Source organism: Phyllostomus discolor, chromosome 3 (assembly GCF_004126475.2).
Source record: "Phyllostomus discolor isolate MPI-MPIP mPhyDis1 chromosome 3, mPhyDis1.pri.v3, whole genome shotgun sequence".
Classification (NCBI taxonomy): domain Eukaryota; kingdom Metazoa; phylum Chordata; class Mammalia; order Chiroptera; family Phyllostomidae; genus Phyllostomus; species Phyllostomus discolor.
The window spans coordinates 80,959,042-80,977,995 of record NC_040905.2 but is presented as its reverse complement, the minus strand read 5'-3'; the positions used below and the strand labels follow the sequence as shown (position 1 = coordinate 80,977,995).

The 18,954-nt window shown below is 39.5% G+C and overlaps 1 protein-coding gene across 3 annotated transcripts in view; it reads right to left on the bottom strand.

Moving 5' to 3' along the window:
- Positions 1–2,671: 2,671 nt before the first annotated feature.
- The window catches only part of TNFAIP8 (TNF alpha induced protein 8), a 115,469-nt gene continuing 99,186 nt past the window's right edge, over positions 2,672–18,954 (bottom strand). For all 3 annotated transcript variants that reach the window (XM_028530416.2, XM_036020686.1, XM_028530407.2), the window contains exon 2: positions 2,672–4,287. In XM_028530416.2, coding sequence (XP_028386217.1) covers positions 3,722–4,287 — 566 coding nt within the window. In that variant the 3' untranslated portion in view covers positions 2,672–3,721. The remainder of the gene's footprint in view (positions 4,288–18,954) is intronic.

Genomic DNA, 18,954 nt, shown 5'->3' with positions numbered 1-18,954 from the left:
TATTTTATTGGAATATTTTAATTTCCTAGCAATTAAATAGCATTTAACTTTTCACCACAAGTATTTTATAATATGGAAAGACACATTCATCTTGTATTTGTTATCTGTCAAGGTTGGTATGCTAAATAACAACTTAGCTTACGTGCCCTCATCAAGTGTCTCAAGGATAAATTTAAATTTTCAGTAAAAATCCAATTGACTTGAAAGGTAGACTACAAAATTGTATTAATTCTTTGCAGGGGAAAAACCATGACAAAGTTTAAGCTTTGTGTTTTTTTTAAGTATTTACATGGTGGGAGAAAAAAGTACTTTCCAGAGAATTGTGAATGAGATACTGCTATACAAAACCAAAACAAGAGCACCATTTCTGTACTATTAAAGTTCCTAACATTTGCATTTTTTAAAACTACATTTCAGTTCTTTAGGAAAGTTCTAATAATCAGAAAAACACAAGGCTACGGTTAAGCTTACTTGTTCAGATATTTCCAACCTCTAAATCTGGAAAATAATGTTGAAGTTGCAAGTCGGCACCATCCGTTTCCCTGAGGACACGACGGTGCGCTGCTGCTTCTGCCTGGTTGTGTGCACAAGAGCACCCGGGTGTCCACCCACAGGCCACCTGGCATTGGGGTGCACTGTATCTCATGGGTCAATGTCCAAAGCCATCGTTAACTGTGAGCACCTTGAATTTAAGTTCCAGAGGGGACACAAATTTGAGCCATGAGATGGCCCCAAATGAGGAGCCACATCAAAAACTTCACAGAATATCTTTGAATAAATTATACTCAGATCTCAGAGAATAGGTCACACTTGTAGGATTTAAATATCATCTAAAATGTCACTATGTGAAACCACTTCAGAAGCACACTGCCCACTCTTGTCTGAACCAATGTTTCTTTTTTTAAAATCTTATCATTTCTTTTTTTTTAAAGATTGTATTTATTTATTTTTAGAGAGGGAAGGGAGGGAGATAGAGAGAGAGAGAGAAACATCAATGTGCGGTTGCTGGGGGTCATGGCCTGCAACCCAGGCATGTGCCCTGACTGGGAATCGAACCTGCGACATTTTGGTTTGCAGCCCGCGCTCAACCCACTGAGCTATGCCAGCCAGGGCCAATAATGTTTCTAAAATGGCCTTTATCCACATTATCTTTAAACAAAAATATAGTTTTATTGGTATTGTAGTTTTGATACTTGATAGCTATGTGACCTCAGACGAATTCCTTAACTTCCCTTGCCATAGCATCTTCATCTGTAAAATGGTGAAGGCCGTGGCAGGGACTAAGTGGGTTAATGTGCCTGGCAGGTGATAATCACTGGATCAGTTGTTAATACTGGTGTTATCACTCATCTATTAGATTAACTCATAATCTTTGCAGAGAAGCCATTGGTACAAAATTTAAAAAATAAATTAACAAAATTCTTGTTTTTGCCAAAATGAAAAAGACTATCTTTTAAACAAATGCTCATCAGATCCCAAAATGACTATCACTTGGCTCAGAATGGTCTATCCTAAGCACATTTGGATTCTTTCCAGTCTAACTAGCCCCCACCTCTCCCATCTCCCCACCTCCTTACCCCTGCAACTAAACCCTTGCACAAAGATGAACTGAATGTGCTGATCAAGACTCTGTAACGGATCCTCCTGAGGCATGCCTCCCGCGCACAAGATTGGTAAGGAGATGAGTTCCTTCCAGAAGATGATGTTGAGAGATAACAGCAAATAGGTTTCATTCTTCTGGATGCTCCTCACTACCTGCATTCCTTCACCATGAGGATGAGGAGAGCTCTTCCCCTCCCCCATGTATATTTGAGTGGTGGCTTGCAGGCACACCTCTATGTTCCAATGTGCCTAGACTGATCTAAATTTATCCCTGGGTCCTCTCTCTGGTGGTCCTGTCCGTAGCTAGATTTGAGCAAGAAGCCCCCATCCACTGCCAGGGCACTCCATTTTCCCCACCTGTGCTGAGGGAGAGACCAGAATGCACCAAATCAGCAGCCTCCACAGATGACACTCAGCATTCTCATGTGAGGAAAGCAGAGCTGGTCAAGTAAGCCTGCTGAATTAAATTTGTAAGCTACTCTGCAGGATATAAAGCTAGAGGGGTCATTTCTGCAGTCACTATGCTATTTATATAGCATAGAGTGGTCACCTACCAGCTCTGGATAGTAAGAATAGTAATTTAAGTTCAAATTTTTATGTCAGGATTTAGTGTCAAACAGGGAGACACTCTTTGCCCCTGCTGCTTATCTTAGATGCGCACATGAGGATCCCAGAGAAACTGACTGCCTCCTCTAGGCTGCAGTGGGTACAGCGGACCACAGCTTCTGGAATCTGGTTGTGGAACCCCTTCCTGGAGAACTATTATTTGAATGTCAACATTCTGGGAGGCAGACAAATTCAGCAAGAGGACACTAAGTCACAAGCATGGTGACAATACAAATATTCAGTGCTGGTGGTTGAGTCTGTCATTTCCTAAGTGCTATTGGCCAACAGGTTTCTTTCCTTTTCTTTTTCTTTCTTTTTTATTTTATTTTTTAGAAAATAAGCAAATGTTAATTATACACACACATACAATTACATAAAAACAACGCACACACTGCTTGGAATGCAAATACTCTTTGGTTTACTCATCAAAATAGCAAATAAAAAATAACAAAAACCTTATCAGTTAAATAAAAAAGTGACATTCTTTATTTACTTATCAAAACTTATTAAACATTGAAATGCAATAATTTTCATTCTTGTGTTCTGCAACAAAACACTCTTTTCCCTTTTGCCTCTGATCCCCCTTTTTCCCTTTTGCCCCTGATAAGAGATGGGCTCATATCTAAAATAAAGGTGGTTTTATTTTTCTTAATACCACTTACTTTTTATTGTCTTAATATCAAGAACTATCTAGATTTTCACTTTGTCTCTTACATTTGAATTGAGTACTAAAAATGGAGATTCCATCAGAACATTTTGAGGATAACATGAAAGTGAAGCCCTCAACAGCATTTCAAAGCAATGGTATGGGAAAATTACGTTTTAGGGAATTATCACGTTTTAAGAAGTATCGCTGTTGGTAGTAAAAAACAGAACTGGACTCCAGAGACATTATTCACAACATCAATACAGTTGGATTCTACAATACTGATTTCAGAGAAGCAGTTTTCTATTTCTTTGAGGGTTCAAATTGGACTGCCTTAATTCTTGAATGTCAATGACAAAAATCTTTAAGAAAAGAATCTTTAACAAAAGGTAGACTTGAAAATGGAATTGTTTCAGAAGGAGAAATGACAGCAAGAGAAAGTTCTTGGTTTTTTAAAAGAGGTACATATACATGGTAAGGGATAAAAGTGATCCAAAATTCGTAACTTTGTACATGTTAGAAATATCCAATGTGTCACTAACACTACGACAACTGCCCTGAAAAGGATGTCCCAAGGTTTGGAGCCATACATGTTTGTCTTTGTATAACTCTATCGTGGCATTATGCAGTCACACATCTTTCTCATGATCTCTTAACCCTTAGGAAGCTTTTAACCACAGTTTCTGGCAATATGCATTTCTCCAAATAAAATGAGCCTCATAAAACATCATTAATGTATGACAATTGAATTGGTCAAAGTCTTTCTGAAATATGTTTTTTCTTCAAAAAATGCTTCTTTTCCTTCATAAATCAACAGTGCTCCGCCTTCAAATATATCACGAGCAGTTACAATCTTAATTCACATGCTCATATGTTCTCTTCATCCAACATTTTGTTGACACCATCACAAAGTTTTTGTAAATGGGGTTTAAAATTCCCAAAGGGATTATATAAGGCAGCCAAGAAATCACAATCTGAAAAATGATCAAAGACATTATTAATCCGTCCATGTGACTTGGCGGTGAGGTGGCGCTGGATGATCTGGTGGAGCATCTCTCTGCACTCATTCAGCAGCCTGGACAACACATTCCGGTCAAAGGTGTAATCCACCTGGTGGAAACTGACCACGGTCATGGCAAGCTGATGCACTTTCTTCTTAAACTTCTCCATCAGCGCTAGCTCGTCTTGATTAAACTGATTATTCCTGTAAAGAATAGCCAGCTTGATGACTGTTTTGATGAGGTTTTTGATGATTTTCTCCGCCTCCTTCTTGTTCTGGGTGTACTCCCTGGTCACCCGATAGAGCTCATCCAGCACTTCGCTGCTTGTGTCATCGATTAAGGTGGTGGCGATGGATTTGGATACCATTTTACCCAAGATCTTCTTTTGTGCCTGAACGGCCAGGTTTTTGGAATTAAAGACATCTGTGGCCACTAAAAACAAAAGGTGGGGGAATAAAAGGTCAGTATCAGTGACAGAACAAATGAAAAAAAACAGGTATAAAGGTTTATTTTCCTTCTAATTTTCCCATTGTGCTTTGCTTCCCAACTACTGTCAATAGTTTCTGTTCGGAAAAGAACTGAACAAAAATTTCCTACATCTCTTTCAAGCATTAGGTTCTCATTTGTGAATGTCACAGGTTGTTATGCATCATCTTTAAGGTCTTTGGCAATTCAAGTATTTTATACCTTCTGCTATGTGGTCAATATTTTGTTTAGAAGTTAAAGGGTTCAATTTTCTTAAGAATAACACTTTCTGATTATAAAAATACTGTATCTCATGAAGCAGTAAGTTTTTAGTTAAATTTTATAGGAAATATATCAAAAATATAAAACAACCCCCAAAGTGTCCTCTGAGAAACAGTTACCAAGAACTTAAAGAAACTCATTTAAATGTAAAAGGGACAGATGAAAAAGCTATGATATTGAGTAAAATGACAAATTCATGGGAGCAAATCAAAAGGAGAGTCCTGCTTTATAATCTACTTGCAAAAAGTCAAATTTCCCAAGACACAGGCTGAGCCAGTACTTACCAGTTTGGCCATCCTAACCACCCCGAACTTCAACTCCCAGAAAGAGAATATTGGAACAAACATTCTTTGGAAAACTTATTGTCAACTGCTATTTCTGATGAATGGCCACTGTTCCCTTTACATTTTTATACGGTTCGAGGAAATAACCATAGTGTATGACCTAATAAAATGTACTACATGAACAGTTGGAAAAAGCTGATGCTTAGAATTGCTTTTGAAATCACCATAACTGAATTTGACCAAGGTTTAAGGCACTATTCTTATAGCTGTATGTGTTAAATATTAATGAGACACTATGTGATACTCCTAGCTTTCAGCCAGTCAGTGCCAATAATCAATGTTTATTCCCCAAACCAAGTTTATTTTTCCTCCAATTCCCCCCACCCCAACATGCTGTGCATGTGGCTCCACCATGCTGTACTTTCTCCCTCTTCTCCTAGGTCCTCAGAGATGGAGATCTCAGGGTCTGTCTTCACCTTTGGGTCCAGGAGCAGCTGTTCCTGGACCCAAACTGGGTCTCTGCATGTGCATAAGCCTATGTGTATAAGTGTATAAGCCTAAGCCTGGGTGTTGGAAAGCAGTCATTCAATAATGAAAGGTAAAAGACTTAACAACACAGATTATGTAGAAATGAGTCAGTGCATCACAACTCATTTAAAGTTATTTCTTGTTTGGACAGGCTAGCAACATTCTAGAAAACTGCTGCTCCCAAAGCAGGCTGGAGTACACATCAGAAGATTCACCCCCTCAGTGTGGAAATGCTATGTTGGATTTGAAATTTGTGCCAAAGTAGCTCATGTATAGTATATAGCACAGGTACCTGCAAAGTGGTTCCTAGTGACCATGACACCATTCTTAAATATATGGGGCTATGCACAGTGAAAGAACATCTTGGTTAAACTAGAAATGGTACCCTCAGTCAAATGTTGATATTTAAACTTCTGAAACATGAACTGAAACTGCAGAAGAAGAAATGAAATCTACTTAGAAAAAGAAAAGTAAAAATGCATGAGAAATACGTAACTTTATGAAGGTTTTCAAGCTTTTTTAATGCTTTCATCATTTAACCAGTAGTCCATTTTTATTCCTACTCTCCAATGGTTTGCAAAAGAGTGTGTAGGTCAATTCACACTAAAGAACTGGTATCCAAAGAAATGGCACACATGTAGTTAATATCACCATATTAAGACCAGGGACTATGTCCATTACTGATTTCATGATACGGACCTCAACAAATAAATAAAACTGATTTATACAGAAAGGGATACCCCCAAATTTTCAGATATACAGCAAATAAATTAGATTTCAGGAATTCAAGGTTATCCTGCTTTTAATCTATTAGAACATGGCACAGTCTGCTAACATGCCATCTGGGATTTACTGCAATATGTATGAGACAGAGACAGTGTTGTACCCTGTGAAATAATTGAAGCCAGAAGGAGAGCTGTTCAAAAGATTCCTCTGTGCTCCTTTTCCCAAGGCTGGGCTTGCAAGTTTGCACCTCTCCTCAGCTACTCTTCTCATTAAATCTAAATGTCCCATTTCATGTCAAACATACAGACCAAACAAAAACTCTATGGTGCAGCACTTGTACTTCCCACAAGAGAAAGCAGAAAAGGCAAGGCTGCTGCCAACGAAGCAAAGTCGTTCCCCATTTACTGGTAACCACATCTGAACCAGGACAGAGAAGTTGATCTGTGAGGCTTTCACATTTGTTTCAGAGGAACTTTAAACCCTGCTCTGGACACACAGCAGCAGCTTCACTCTCATTTTATTATTTGCATTTTATCTGGTGCAGTCATCTTTTAAAATGAGAAGGAAGCCACTCCCTACCCCCAACCCCCAACAAAGGAAAGATATGCATACAGCAGATTTCTTTTCTAGTGTTAGTGAAGGCTTTTTCAGAGCTAACTGGGGTTTGTGGCTGAGAGTTGGCCAGGACTGTGTGGTCTGTGATCATGAAATGTGATTTTTTTCTAGCAAATTAACTGCCTTTAGCCATTCCTGCTCAGCCTCATTTGTCAGTTCCACATCCTCTACCAGATCCCTTAAAGGCCTGGTATATCTCAGAGCTAGGTCTGGACCAAGTTTTTCTGCTTCACTCTACCCTCACTCCTGTGTGATCTCATCTACTTCCATGGCTTCAGATACATCCATGCACCAATGACACCCACAGTTACAACTCAGCTCTGACCTCTTTTCTGGACTCATTTTGCAAACACATTCAAGGTTTTTCTTTTCTTTGGCTATTCTGCAGGCATCTCAAATGTACCATGTCCAAAACTGAATTCTTGATTCCCTCCTGCCCCCCTTAATACTACCCTCCATTCTTTACTATATTAATTAATAGCATCCCTTCCATCCATTTGCTCAAGTCAGAGACCTGGAGTCACCCACCATACCATCCTCTCCCTTACATATTCCATTACCAAGTTCTTTTTATTCTATCTCCCTCAGTTCTGTCAGTTCTATTCACTTCCCTCCATCTCCACACACATCAGTCTAGTTCATGCCCCTTTCCAATCTCTTCCCACATAATAGCCTGGGTTTTTTTAAAGTGTAAATTAAAAAACAATACTCCTCTTGCATTCTTTGCTAACCATCACATTTCCTTGTTCCTGAAACTCCCATCATTTGCCTAAATTTTTAATGTCTGCTTCTCCTTACTAGAATTTAAGCTTTTTCAGAGCAGAGACTGCTCTATGTCTTGTTCACCATGTGCTCCCTGGGTCTGCAAGAGCGCCTGGTACATGGTGCTTCTGACAGAAGCAGAATCAATTCCCCCCCCCCCTTCACTGTACTTAAAAACTTCTCCATGAAAACATGCTGACCTGCAAAATGAGAGCTTTAAATACATATGTGGGTGTTTTGGTGGGGGAGTTACTTTAAAAGCTAGAAAAACAGATATTTGTTTTATCTAGCTAAATATGTGGTTTTCTTCTCCTTAAGTGCACTCCAGAGTGTGGTTTCTCTTACAGCCATCAATCAGCTCTTTTAAAGAGGGCAGATTTGTTATACAACGAGAAAACACCAGAGGACAATAACACAAATATTTAGTGTAAAAGCTGGGTGCAATGGTCCTGATTGAGATACAGCAGAATAAACAACACAAGCCTGCCTCTACTTCTGATGGGATTTATGATTAAACATGTGACAGAGGGACAGACCAAAAGTATCACATGTCCTGGGAAGCAACCAAGATGTGACTAGAAGATGTTCTCAGAACAAAGTGCCAAGTATTGACTCAACATTTTGCCTACTAGGATGAATTCACTTGTGTTTGAAAATGCACATGGACGCTGTTGACTAATGAAAAATGATGCTATATGTTAAAAATAAACAAAGGATTATTACTATATTAAAACTATTTGAGTGCTTTATAGAAATAATTGTAAATGTTATTTTACACATACTTATCTTGCTGCCCCTCCCCTCAGTCTCTGTATCTCCTTTATTATATATTTTTTGCTTAATTATATGGCCCATTCAGCAATGCTTGCAAAAAAGCAAATAGATATCCAGGGAATCCTGGCTTTAGCATTGACAATTATAAATCTGGAGGTAAACATTAATGATAAAACTATACTGAGCCCTGTGTACATTTTTAAAAAGTGCTCAGAAGGTAAAAACAAAACACTTGTATAGTTTTAACCAGTGAAAAACTATAGTTTATGAAATTAACTAAAATTCCATATAACATTACTCAAGTCACTTCTTTACAACCTCACCAGCAGATACATAATTTCTTCACCCAATTTGTTATACCTGGAACTTTTAAATGGTGACTGCAGATGTGCATTTCTGTCACTGCTAATTCTTGCCTAGTTAAAATTTTAAAATTGGATCAAGTGGGTCCAGTATTAGAAAGCATGAGAAAGGAACAATTAGGAGAACATGTCTGACAGCTGCGGCCTGTTAATAAAAGGTCTTTAGACAAATATACAAAGCACCATCTCTCTAGCATCTGAGTAACTCCAAATCAAATGGGGCTTAACAAAAAAGGCAGCTTTGGGGATAAGCAAATGGCCATAGCCAACTGTAAACACTGTCGCAAGAAGTCAGCAGGCTGAGAGCTGACCTCCCTACACTGGGATTTGGTAGTGTTCCAGGAAAGCAGCGGACATTTGGAATGGCTGGAGAACCTCGACACTCAACAATCCCAAAGTGGGTGGGAAATTCAACAGGATGGAGAAGAAACAGCAAACAAAAAGAAAAGGAGAGTGCGGGGCAAGGGAGAAGGACCACAGTCCACAAAAGCAGCAGGTTCCAACCGTGAGGGGACACCCTGGAAGGGTCAGAAGCACTGACCATGGCAGCCAGCTGGAGGCAATCACATTCAGAGAGAAAAGACAAGGGCCAGGCACCTTAACCCAAAAAATTGGCCCTAGGTCACACAGATGGAGGCCCTAGCACAAAAGAACATAATCTTGAAAGAATCAGTGTATCTGGGATCCCTAACCTGATACTGAACACAAACTTTGGTATGTATGAATTTTCCTGATGCCAAGTGGTTAAAAACCAATGGTACGCATCATCGCAGTGACAAGCTAAGTCATTCACTCCGTGATACCTGCCGTTTCCAAAAAGTATATGCTCACTTTAAAAGGCAACATAATAAAAAAGATAAATACAAGGAAAAGCAGTGACTTTAAAATGGGCCAATAAAGAAAAAAATATCAGTGGGTGGCTTTCCAATGGCATACTAGGAATTGTAAAGCATCCTCCTCCAGATTCTTCACACTGTCCCTTACTTAGCTACTAGACAACTCTAAGTTGTAGAAAACCGATCGTATTGCAAATGGCTCTTGTCCATAGAGACACAAGTGTCTGGTGGAGGTGCAACTGATTTCACGTTTTCTTGTCCACCTGTATTGCACTTGGAATTCTCCTTTGAACCAATTATGAGTTTACTGATTCACCATTCATTAATGAGTTAAGTAATATCTTTGACATGCATACTTTGTGTTTGATGAGAGCTATGAGAGTTTTACCTTCTTAAAAGCATACCCCTTAACATACATTAAAATTTATGAAGTGTAATGTAAGCTTGTGGAGAATTAGTACATGTTTCCTGTGGCAACTTATTCCCTCAGGATTCTGGAAAAGAAGAGTTTACTTATAAAAGTCCAAATATTCTCTATCTAATGTTCCGTGTGCTGACACACTGCTCTGGGATATTACTGAGACTCAGTTTCCCCATCTGCGATGAGACTAACAAGTCCCAGCTCTTGGAGTTGTTCCAAAGATAAATGAACATGGACCACTTAGGACATGTCCCACACAATGCCTGGCGCAGAACAGCCCCCTCCACAGGTTTGTTTAAAGAACTCAACAAATTAAACTTCAAATATATTCTGATGGTCTTTTGTACTGAATCTACATTTGGTCAGAATTAATCAACTCCTTCTGGAAGTAATATGGGGCTGAGCAATGCAAAACGCCAGATGGCTGTGTGAAAACAGGGACCTCACACAGTTCAGTTAGTAAGGGGTTATATTTCCTTTTCCATGATGACATTTTTGAAAAATCTAATACATATTAAAACTTTATCAGGGAATTTCTTTTTTAAAGGTGTTGAATCTCTTGTTAGCACTAAATTCAGTGCTACAGGGACTCTGTAGCATAAGGTTACTTTGTCTTGAGAAAATTGGAGAACAGAATTAAAGGCTCCTACAAAGAGAAAGAAGGAGAAACAGTGTCAACATCCACGCAAAACTGTGCGACAGAAACAAGATGAAAAGGAAATGGGCCAAAGATAAAGCTGAAGTGAAAATCCATAGCAGCCGACAAGATCACTCCAGTCTCATTTTCTCACCCAGAGTTTCCTAAGTCTCCCAGCAAACCCAAAGGCAGGGCAGGAAGGCAAGTCAGAGCAGCATGGATGGAAAGAAAAGGCTCAAGGTCAAGAGTCCTGGGTTGTACAGTTGGGTCAATTTAATTTCTTTGAATCTCAGTTATCTCGTCTGTTAGGTGGGGTATCATTTCAGCTGAAGTGAGACTGAGTGAGATACAAATCGGAAAACACCCAGCCGAGCGCTAGGCTCCTGCCGCAGCACAAATATACACAGAGTTTTGCTCCCTTAATTCACATCACTCGAAATGAAGGAGCAGTGACTCAAACCAAATATTTGCACACACTGTATTCTTTCTACTTGTTTCTCCTTCTATTCCCTGTTTTCCAAATTTGCAGACAACGGAAATTATGTCTTAAAGAAAACACTATGGCCTTTCCCTGTGTGATCTCAGACTATTTTTGTTGCTTTAATTCTGCAATTTCTTCATGATTTTGTGTCTCTTATTTCTGTGGCTTAGCTGAGTTTCAACTCCTCTAATCTCATATTAGACCCCATCTCTGCTCTTTCCTGTCGCTTTGCTCCAGGAATCTTATGACACCTCCACTGCTTCCTGTCTGCATGGCACAAGCTCTCAGAAGAGCTCACTGATACCAGGATTGGAGGAAAGCTTCATGATATTTATATGAAGTGGTATTGTTGAACCCCAAGGAATGTCAGTCTGCTAAATATTAGGACAGAGGTTACAGGAATAGAAGCAAATCTTGTGGCCACCCGAAGTCAGAGTGGGAGGCTTAAGGTCACGAGAGCCCACCGGCTAGCTATGATATTTTGAACTTTTACTACATTATCCCCAGAAGTACCCAGAATCTGAAGTTCTCTTACTGAAACCTAATGATCAGCCCAAGAGGGAGGTTATTATTATCCCCACTTTACAGATAAGGCAACTGATGCCCTGAGAAATTAAGTTACTTTCTCAAGGCCATAAGTCAGTAAGTAGACGAGATGAACTTGAACTTTGATATGTCTAACTTCAAGCTATTATGTTAAAAATTTTATTATACTACATGAGCTTTAAAAATACAGCTTCCTCTTGAAGGTATGGGAAGACCTAATGATATTCAACTAAGTGAAAGAAAATTTAAAAAAAAAGAAAGAAAGAGACCAGGTCTCCCTGGGGGAGAAAATGAATTCCATAAGGTAGATCAATGCAGCAGAGCTTGAAATAGTCTGTATTTCCAGGAATAAAGCTTAGCAGTTTTTAAACATCTAAAAATATAATTTAAAATACAAAAAAATGTGCTTAAGTCATTCAAAAGCCAGGATGTAAATATATAAAGCAAAAAGTCTCTTTCTTAGCTTCACCATCTTACTTCTAAGAGGTAACAACTATTCTGAGAATTTTGGTGTCCTTTCAGAGTCAGGTTTTTCCCCCCTCACTGATAATCATATATACGAATAGATATTGAGCAGTGTAAGTCAGTCTTAAAAAATACAATGCTGAGCGATGAGAGATGATAGAGTACGTAAATGTCTATAATTCCATGCACAATTATGACATAAAACGATGAGCTGCCACAGCTACATAGCTATTATCTTTGTCTGGTCCCACCATGCAACAGCAATGAGAATCCTTCGATGAGAGAAGACAAAATAGTGAGTGTGAAACAGAGATCTCTATTTAATGGGGGGCGGGGGCTATAAGTGTTATGATTAAGTGTTATGATTACTAAATGTGATACTTTTGAAAAGAGCACTATCAGTAATTACACCCTGACAACAGATCCGTGACTGTCCTGGGTAAATGTAAGTAGTTACTAAAGATTATGGAAATACTTAAGCACTAAAGACACTCAAGGCTAAATACGAAAGGGTCAAAAGTAAGGATTACCTAAATATTTAGGACAGGAGCACTAGCCAGCATTTTTTCCTAAATTACTTTAACAACAAAAAACTAGTTCTTCAAGAAGTTAAGTCTTATGGGGGAAAAAAACCTCTCTCTACTTAAATAAGTTGGGGAAACACTGTATAGTAAGGTCCCCCTTGAAATGTCTTAAGAATATTAAAGGTTTGAGCATCAGTGCAGTCAAGGAACATTTTAACTTCACTCGCACAAGCTTCCCACAGAGGCCCCATTAACAGATGTGTAGAATAAGGTCGGCGAAAATTACTGGCGAACAAGTGAACTGGGGCTTTTACTATTCCTCGGGAATAGATTCACAGTTGTCTCATGCACACAGGGGAGGGCAAGACAGGCACTCAGGCAAAGCTAGGCAAAGCAGTGATTGTGAACCCCGGCTCTAGAGTCATACTGTCTGGGTGAGAAGCTTGGCTCTCCCACTGGGTGCCCATGTCCCTGTGGTGAATTCCCTAATCTCTGCATGCCTCAGTTTCTTCACGTGCAAACGGGGATACTGAAGGTTTTTATAAAGATTAAACTAGAATAGTCCATATGAAAGGCTAATGGGTTAGGGTAGTGCCAGATGTAAAATAATTGGGTTGATTTCTTTGAACTGGTATGATTATTGTCATCGACATAGCTGTCATTACTGAGGTAGACGTTGCTGAGGTCCTTATGCTTTGGGATGACCCAGTCTTGGATCATGATTTGTGAAGCAGTAGTGAGGGGAGAAGAGAGTGCATCCACCTAAAGACACGAATCATTCAGCAAAACTTCTGTTGAGCGTGTATCAGGTACTGTGGTTTCAAAGATAAATAACACTACCCCTTGTCCCCAGACATGGTATAACACGGGTTGGGGTGGGGGGCAGATGGGCACATAGCTAGGCAGAATGTGAAATGCAATGGTGGCAAAGGGAAGGAACATTCATTTTGCTACATGGAGTGACAGAGGGACGCAAGGTTTGAAGGTGGTTTCACAAAAGGAGATTGATCCAAGAGGTGGACCTTGAAGAAACAAAAGGTTCTGCCTCACAGAAATAAATGTGAGTGCATTCCACAGCTGACCTATACTACTGGCTGGTTACAGACTGCAAATTCAGCTCAGCAACGCATCTGTATGTCAGACACCCAGGATGCATATGGGATCTATGGATTTAAGAAAAAGTTTAAACATGAATATGTGTAAGGTCATCAAGGCCCAGGGAAGCTCATTTCGAAGGTACTTCGTTTTCTTGAGAGTATTAGCAGGGAGAGGACAGACTGAGCAGGTATCAGGGCAGCATTCCTCGTGACATGGGTCATCTGCATCAGAAGGGCCTGGAGACTTCATACAGATACAGAGGGCCAGACCTTCTGAATCAGAATCCCCAGGACTACAGTTTAAGAAGCTGCACTGGCAAGAATGCCCTGTGTGACTCTGTTGGAGGACTCCACCTCTGAGGTGTCCTCCCAGAAGGCTGTACATTCAAGGTCTTAGAGTCTAGGTTTTTGAGTAGACTTTGGCCACAGAGGCATGCTGTGAGTAAACGAGGAACAGATTTGATTCCCTCTCAAAATTTTTCCACTAAAAAAGTAAATGTGGCCTTCTACACAGAATCCAGAGAAAATGCTTTTAGAATATAGCTTATTATATTAAAGCCTCAAAGAATTTTGATACTGTATCCAAGAGAACAAAAAAGTTAGTCTCTTTTACATGACATTTTAACCAAAATTTAAACAGGGCCTCACTCTATCACTGGGCCTCAAATTAAAAATTATATCCTATAAACATTTATATAAAAGTGAAGTTAGTGAACTATCCTTTTTCTTTTTTAACTAAATGAACCCCTCCTTACTTGTTATGTTGGTCAGGATGTGTTACGGTGTTCCTAAAGACTTTTCAATGAAGCTGCGGTTTATTTACCCATTTCTTGAGGGCATGCGGCCTCTCCACTGCTGACACAATCCGACTTACATGGGAATGCAGAGGCAGAGCTGCTAAACAAGCTCCATGATCTTCTATACTTTTCCACTCCCAGTTTTTTATCCTGCCAGAGGCCCTAGCTTCTGATGAATATTTATACTCACGCAGTGTTTAGAAAACCAGTAACAGATTTAAGAATCCAACGCACTGAAGTACAGTTTAGTCATTGAACCAGCCCCTAACACTGGCACCAGCGCTCAACACACCCCTTCCACTGTTGTCAGGTGGCTCCTGGCCACAGAACTGGGACAAGACAACAAAATTACAGCTGACGTTGGGTAGAAATCCATAGTTTGCAAAACATTTTCACCAACATGAAAGTGCTCATTCTGGTTTGGCCCTCTTATTGTTGTACAACACTTAATGCTGTGGCAGCCCAACAAGAGAATGGTGGCTCAGAGACCAAGTGACTTGTGTAAGGGCGTATAACCCATGGCAGAGCTATGGTACATTGCTGCCCGCGTGACCGAGCTACAGGAAAAGTGAAATTAAGATGGTGCTCATTGTTTATGAATTTTCTATTGAATGTCAAGATACCACTTAGCCAGCTGTGGAATCCTGTACCTTAGAGTTTGTCTGCTCCCCAGGATAAGCAACTCCTTGAACCAAAAAAAAAATGGAAACAATTAAAAACAGGATCACAGGACTTACATATCACAGAACAGACACTAAAGAAAAGCTACGCATCTCCCCACCCCTCTTCCTCCATCTCTGCCTGAAAAAGTCCTGCTCGTCCTTTAAGGCTCCGTTTAAACGCCACCTTTTCCAAGATGCTTTTCCAAATCCAATGGCTGAATGACCTCTCCAAATCCAAGGAGGACTAAATCTCTCCTTTTAACATGCTTCTGTGCCTTGTGGGAGAGTTACAATCCTATCTACCTTACCTGATCATGATTTTTGACAGCTAAGGTACCATGTCCATTCATCTCTGTATTCTTCAAAGTGTTGAACAGGTGTGGTCCAACTAGCACACAGTGAACTAAACACCCCAAGTTTCTAATCTGCCTCCATAAAACCCATCATTATTTTTTACAGCAATTCATGAAGGTGTATCAGGAAGTTAATTTAACTCCATATACTAGAACTGAACAAATGAACTTACTTCTACTCCATGAACAAAACCATAGCCTTACATGTGGGATGTAAACTACTTTTTGTTTTAAAGAATGGAATCTATATAAAAGACAAGCCTTTTCTTTTTTTTTTGTCTACTGCTTTTCTCCTGCCCTTTTCCAAGACATACAGAATAACCAGCCACTTTTGTGTGCAGAAGTGACCATATTTAGCTAACTCAATCATTAGAGCCAATGTTCTGGAATCATCCATGTAAATATCCCAAACCCATCTGTTTGAATATTTTGGGAGTGGTAACCTCTTGGCCTCAGTTTGGGCATTTCTCAAATATGCATCTTGGCACAGCCTCCCAACATTTTTGTCAAAACCTTTCCCTAGTAACTGTATTAAAATGTTAAGCTAGTCATGCATTTCATAGCCATGTCAACATTCTGGAGGCTAGATGCCATCAAGGTAAGAAAGTGGTCAGGTGGGGTCTGCTGGTTCTTAAGGTAAACTGCCTCATTCCAAGTATCAAGAAGCTCTGAAATGCTAGAATAAAACCCTGGAAAAAAACCCAGAGGGTGGCAGGAGCACTGTTGGTCACGGCTGGGTACTTGCAAGGTGGCACTTCTCTGGCAAATGGTTTCTACCCCTCTCTAAACTTTTCTCTCAGCTCCTAATGCTCAGGTACCCCTGTTTTATTAAGATCAGGACATCTTGCAGAGATTGTAACCAGGACAGGCCATTATTTGGCCTGCACAGTATTATTCTGTTCTAAGAATTAGTGGTCGTTATTAGAAAATTGGGAAATTGAACCTCAAAGTCTGTGTTTCTGATTTGCTTTGAAATATCCTAAGATGTGACCAAAATGGGCCCACATTCCCACATGGCAACAACTGCCTTGAGGTACACCGTGGCTGCCCCATTTGCAGGAGATGACATCCTGCAGCTCACCGCAGGCCCTCCCTACCTGTCTTCAAACATTTGTGTCCATTTCTCGGCTCTGTGACTGTATGTCAGAGCCAACCTGCAGAACTACTGTTGGCTAGTTAGGAATTAGAAGTCCTGCCCATCAGTGCACCTGTATGCCAGCAAACAAAGGACATGTGTGACTCTTACAGATCTTAGAAATAATTTAAACATAAATTATGTATAGCCAGTGAAACTCTATGGAGTATTTGTTGGGGGGAGTGGTAGGAAGGTTAAGAGTAACAATGATTTGTTTTTATAATACTTGTTATTTAGTCACAGACTTTAGAAAGCTATACTGGGGCACCAAAATCTGCCCCTTCCTTCTATACATGTTAACTGGGTCACAGAGAGGTGGTAAACTTGCTAAATTTATAAAGATCCTGCAAAAAAAGCGGAACTTGGCTTTTCCGAACCAGTTTGGAGCTCTACCTGGTAAACAGACTTACAGCAGAAAAACCTTCCCCCAGTCATTCACCATTCACTCACCACATTTTTACTGAGCACCTACTGTGTGCCAAACAAAGTACCTGTTCTGAAGAACACAGATTCTAGTAGAGGGAGATCTAAAACACAGACAAGCAGGTAAAAAAAATGTAAGTAGTGACAGGCGCTAGAAGGAAAATAAAGTGTGTGTGTGTGTGTGTGTGTGTGTGTGTGTGTGTTTTCAGAAAGAGTACAAGGGAATGGTGGGTTTAAAGAAGGGAAGCTCTGCTGTTTTATCCAAGGTAGTAGGGGGAGGCCTTTCTGCAAAGAAGATAATCAGCAGAGATGTGAAGGAAGTAAGGCGGAGCCCTCTCGGGTAAAATCCTGTCCAGTCCCTCACGGTCCTTCCCAAGTATCATCCCTCCCACGAAGCCTTTATTGACTGACTCAGTCAGAAACGTTCTATCTTGTCTCTGTTATGGAAAACTGCTTTATATCATATTTATTTGTTTCCATTTTTCCTGAAAGTAAAATCCTTGGGACAGGTTACGATGTATTATTTAGTTCTTACCATAATAAGTGTTCAATTAATCTTTATTTTACAGATTAAAAATATTCCCAGGTCCTTTCAAGGGTACAGAAATACGCAGGGGAGGAATAGGGAATGAGAAAAAGAGAAAGAGAATGGGGGGAGAGAGAGAAAGAGAAAAAGAGGACAGAGAGAAATCAGTCTGTTGTTCCATTTATCCATGCATTCATTGGTTGATTCTTATATGTGTCCTGACCAGGGATCGAACCCACAACCTTGGCATATTGGGGTGATGCTACAATGCTCTAACCAACTGAGCTACCTGGCCAGGTCAAAAAAAAAAGGCATGTTCTAAAGGATTAATTCATAAAAACTGGAAATTTTAGAAAGGCATATATTCTACCTTTCTTTGCTAGTTAGTTAATAATGAAAAATGTGAGGATTAAGTTGGGATATACTATAAAATCATAAGTTTTAACGTTGCCCTCATTGAAATTGGCTAATTTAAATTAAATTTAGTATTAAAAATAATGAAGTCCCCAAGAACCATAAAGACAAATAGTTTGTTAAAATAATTGTAATCCTTTGGTGCTGATGACATATACTTGATATATTAAACTCATTTTTCAGTTAAAGAAAATAACTAAAAAGACCATTAAAGTCTTTCTTGTGTAAGAACTGAAAAATGTTTCCCTAAATATATTCACTTGCTGTCTTAAAGATGGATTACCTCCCTAATGGTAGATATTTGGGTAAAATAAACTTTGGCAAATAACATAACAGATCAATTTTACAACTAGTTGCCAAATAACAACAAAATAAATCACTGCTCGATGACGCTGCAGCAGCCTCCACCTTCCTGTAGCTTTGTCTTTTCATCCACTCACTCGGCACTCCGGGATCAAAGCCACCACGCCACCTCTCACCACTTCTACCACCAGGCCTATTTGCAGGGATGGAGGGAGCCATGAGGACCACAAAGGCCCAGACGTTAATTCAAGGTCACAGCATGACCCCCAGTAACTCCTCCTGGTCACTGGCTTCCCTGTAGAAGCTGCTTTATGTTGGGATTATCAAAATTACAAACAGTACTTCCTCCATTTAAAACAGAGCTGACAAACTTTTGGCTGGCAACACATTTTGGTTGGACTCAATAATGTTTTTTTCTTTTTAAAATTTAGGTTAAATTCATTTAACATAACATTCACCATTGTAACCATTTTAAAAGTATACATTCAATAATGTTTATTATATGCAAAATATCATGTATCACCATATCTAATGTCATAACACTTTCATCACCTCAAAAATAAGCCCTCATAATGTTTTACTATTTTTTTGTAATTAAAAAACATGCAAAAGTTGGAAGCAGTAACATAAAAATTTACATTTCCAGCTTTTCAAGACAAATGACCTGGCAACACTTGAGAG